General features: G+C 32.4%; 1 protein-coding gene across 1 annotated transcript; it reads right to left on the reverse strand.

Moving 5' to 3' along the window:
* Nucleotides 1-2,418: 2,418 nt before the first annotated feature.
* LOC120122732 (putative glycosyltransferase 7) lies at nucleotides 2,419-2,952 on the reverse strand. The gene has a single exon (XM_039141843.1). It carries the CDS (start codon nucleotides 2,950-2,952, stop codon nucleotides 2,419-2,421), a length of 534 nt encoding a protein of 177 aa, XP_038997774.1.
* Between the last annotated feature and the right edge of the window lie 1,413 nt (nucleotides 2,953-4,365).

Genomic DNA, 4,365 nt, shown 5'->3' on the forward strand with positions numbered 1-4,365 from the left:
AATCTATATTATTTTTATTTTAAGTTTAATCCTTAAGTTAGGTGAATTCTTAATTTGGACCTCGCTTTTGCTCGAGGTTCCAATTTAATTATTTGAATCGTATAATTAATTATGATTAATATTAGAGCCTCCATCTTAGGCCTAATTTCATATTTAATCCTTACATTAGGAGAATTTTTAATTTGATCATCACTTATACTCGAGGTTCCAATTTAATTATTCGAATTGTATAACTGGTTAAAATTAATTTAAGTCAATATTAGAGCCTCCACTTTAGATTATATTTCAATTTAGTCCCTTTACTTTAGGGAGTAATTTGAGTTGGCTCTCGCCTAAATGCTCAAGGGACCATATCGATTATTCGATTCAATAACTGGTTAAAATCAAGTAAGATTAATATTAGAGCCTACATTTTTAGGTTTATGCCTCTAGGTTCTTTAATGAGTTGACACTTTAAGATAAAAAAGGCCTTAATTTGCTCTTAGTTTAATGATGGTTAATAATAAATTGTTTGATTGTATCATGTTTTAAAATCTAAGGCAATGTTCACTTATTGGGGAGTCAATAGTATATTTCCCACAAGTATGCTCAGTGGGTGTTTGCTAGTGATTCCCGAAATAGATCAACATCCTTTTCAAGACTGCATCATGATTTCTAAAATAGTGAGACAATGTTCAGTTATTGGCCACAATAGTAGATCTCCAAAATTATATCTGATGGATAAACTCTTCGTTTACATTATACCATCGAGCCAGTACTTGAACATTATGCTAGTGAGCCAATGCTTGAAAACAACAAAGGTGTCAATACACATCATTAAAATATAATTTTTGTCATATTCAATTAGCATGTTAACGTCCAAATCATACTATTGTCAAATTTTAACAGAAAAGAACGAATTTAGAATATATGAATAATCGGGTGATCATTTTGTAACTTTTAATAGTCTATGACTTAACAAAACAATGCTCTATAGTCGAAGAACCATTTTGTAAAATTTAATAGCTGAGAACTCAACAAAACAATACCTTATAATCGATGATCATTTGTATACTTTACTCATTAATTTAATTATTCTAAAAATTATCTAATTAAAAGTAAAATTTCTTATTATACATAATTTGATAATTTATAATTAACTTAACATATCTATTATTTTTCCATTCTTTGATTTAATTTATAATTTACAAAAATAAAAATTTAAATGTCTAAAAGATTAAAAAATGGTAAAGACGAAAATGGGTTTTTCTATATATAAAAAAAAACTTAGAAAATCCAGAGCAAAAGGACTAAAAAACAATATCTTTATAAATCAAAGGGTAAAATACACAAATGGTCCCCTGCCTATAAGGTGTTGCTTTATTGAGTCCCCTAACTATTAAAAGTTACAAAATGATCACATACTATAAGATGTTGTTTAATTGAGTCTCCAGCTATTAAAAGTTACAAAATGGTTAACTGACTATTTATATGTTCCAAAATCATTCTTTTCCGTTAATATGGTGATTGAATTATGATAAAATCATATTTTAATGATGTCTATTGGCATTGTCGTTGCTTTCAAGCACTAGCTCGTCAACATAATGTTTCAAGTACTAGCTCGAAAGCATAGCGTAAAAAACGATTTGATCTACAAAATACTACTAAAACAATTCTAGGATCATATATAATCATATTTCAATCAGCAGATTAACGTCTATCTCAGACAACCGCCAATTTTCTAACAGCAAAGGACGAGTTTGCAACATATAAATAGTTGAATGACTATTTTGTAACTTTCAATAATAAAAAAACTCAACAAAGTAGTGTCTTATAGTTAGGAGACTATTTTGTAATTTTTAATAATCAATATACTTAAGAAAACAATACCCTATATAATTTGTGTACTTTACCCTAAATTATACGGGAGAGCATACAAAAGGGCATTGAGATAATAAAATCAACTCTCAACATCAAATTAGGAGATTAATTTTTTTCTAACGATAAGTAAGTATATTTGACTGACTAAGTTACTCATCTTTGTTCCCTCGTATTCCCTTAGGTTATAAATTCTAGACCTATTAAGAGCACTCCACTTTTATTAGATTTAGAACTTGTCCAAAAGAAATTCCCTAATACTTGCTGAAATCATTAACCAATACAAAATTTTTTATGAATTCTTATTTTAAGAAAATAATAGAAATTTTATAAACAAATATTAACTTATGATCATCCCAAATTATTAAAAAAAATCATGGATTTGAAACCAAATTTATAAAATCCTATTAAAATGACTAGCGTTTATGAAATCCACCAAATAGGTAGTCTAATGAAGATAATGTTACTTGCCATACACGAACACACACAAAAGGTAATGCCAGTAGGTAGAAAGACTGTTAATATTTGGAAGAAAAAAGAGTGCCTTAAATTCATTTACTTCTAAACATAAAAATTCAAAAGTAATAACAAGTTGTTGTAAAAGATATCGTAGCCATGGATTCTACAGTAATCAACTTTGTTCTTGAAAAAATGCAAGAGTAAATGATCTCCAATGGGGTTCTTACATGGCTTTGGTTGGGATCCGGTTACGAGAACGATTCTTTCGCTTGCTCCGTCGGCGAACGAAGGGTGATGCTTTAACCACTCTTTGCGTTTTTCGTCCCAATCTTTAACCGGCTTTTCTACGGAGTAGCTCATCTCTGGATCGTCGTAAAAGGTCTGGTCTTTCGGGTCGGCCTTCAATTTAACTCCGAACCCACTTTCCTTGCAGCCCACCGAATTAGACAATGGGTCGGCAATGGAGAAACTGAAGTTAAGATTTGAAGTGAAAAAATACCAAAATGTGCAAACTAAGAATATAGCTAAAACAACACCACCGCAGTGAAGAAAACCGTCGGAGAAACACCAGAACGACCGGTTTCGAGGCTTCGCCATGGGAGAAAACTGCGAATGAGATGACTCAGGAGACACCATTCTTTTTTTTTAGGTTTTTAAGTTTGGTAATTAAGAAAAGAGAAAATAACCTCAGTGACCAAAAAATCCCATATAATATACGATTTTAACCAACTTTTTCCGGATTTACCAAAATGACCAACAAAATCGCAATGCGATCGCTAATTCGCAACGCGATCTCCATTATCGCAAATTCGCGTTGCATTTCGCGTTGCGATAGTTGGAAATCGCGTTGCGATGGTATACAGTGTCGTTGCGATTTTCCCAATTCGCAATGCGAATAAGTAAATCGCAACGCGAATTGGGAAAATCGCAATGCGATACTGACTATTGCAATGCGATAGTTACTATCGCAATGCGATAATACAAAATCGCAACGAGATACTGACTTTCGCAACGCGATTTACATAGCGCCATTCGTATTAACGCGTATTTTTTTTTCAAATTCCAAACACGAATTTTTTCTTAATAAATCAGAAACTGAACCGTCCACAGTAATCGCAACTCATAACCTCAAACCCAAAATCACAACACTCAATCCCATCTCCATCTCTCACTCTCTACGGTGAAATCCGTCCCCATCTCCAAAGATTTCCGTCCCCATCGCCGGCGAAATCTCTCACAACCATTCACAGTCAAAAATCCCTCACAATCATTCAGAAATGGAAAATCAACCTCCGAGGGTTAGTTTTTTTTATTTTTATTTTGAAATTTTTGCATTATTTTAGGTTTTTTCATATTGAGATTGATGATAAGTTTACTGGTAATTTCAATAATAGATTAACCATTTCACTTAGATTTCTTATTAAATTCATTCGATTGTTGCCAATACTGCTAAACTGTTTAGCCTGTGAAGTTAGTATTTGTCTTTGTTTTGTCTTTTGGTTGAAGTAATGCAGAAGAAGAATAGTTTCAAGAATGAAAATCGCAACGCGGAAATAACTATCGCAACGAGAGAATCGCAACACGAAATAAAAAACGCAACGCGAAACAAAATTCGCATTGCGATTTTCATTTCGCGTTGCGATTTTTATTTCGCGGTTGCGATTTTCATTTTGCGTTGCGATTGTCTAGTCGCGATAGTCATTTCGCGTTGCGATTCTCTCGTTGCGATTCTCTCGTTGCGATAGTCATTTCCGCGTTGCGATTCTCATTATCTCGTTGCGATTTTCATTTCAACCAAAAGACAAAAACAGTGTTGCAAATTTTAGTTTCAAGAATAAACTACTATTTATGTTTATTGTTTTGTTTTTGGTATATCTTGACAGTGTAGTTTTTGGTATATCTAACTTTGTATGTTTATTGTTTTTTTGTAGAAATTTTTTTCGGCTTCATTGACATTAAGGAATAAAGTTAGCCTAGCCACTACAATTGCTTCGAAGCTTTCACCTGCACAAAGAAAATTGTTTGAAGAAACCTACTTCGGGCCATGGC

The sequence above is a fragment of the Hibiscus syriacus genome, unplaced genomic scaffold (genome assembly GCF_006381635.1).
Source record: "Hibiscus syriacus cultivar Baekdansim isolate YM2019G1 unplaced genomic scaffold, ASM638163v2 tig00110387_pilon, whole genome shotgun sequence".
Classification (NCBI taxonomy): domain Eukaryota; kingdom Viridiplantae; phylum Streptophyta; class Magnoliopsida; order Malvales; family Malvaceae; genus Hibiscus; species Hibiscus syriacus.

Excerpts from the sequence above, each read along its gene's own strand:
- LOC120122732 (XM_039141843.1), bottom strand. The coding sequence starts at position 2,952 with ATGGTGTCTCCTGAGTCATCTCATTCGCAGTTTTCTCCCATGGCGAAG.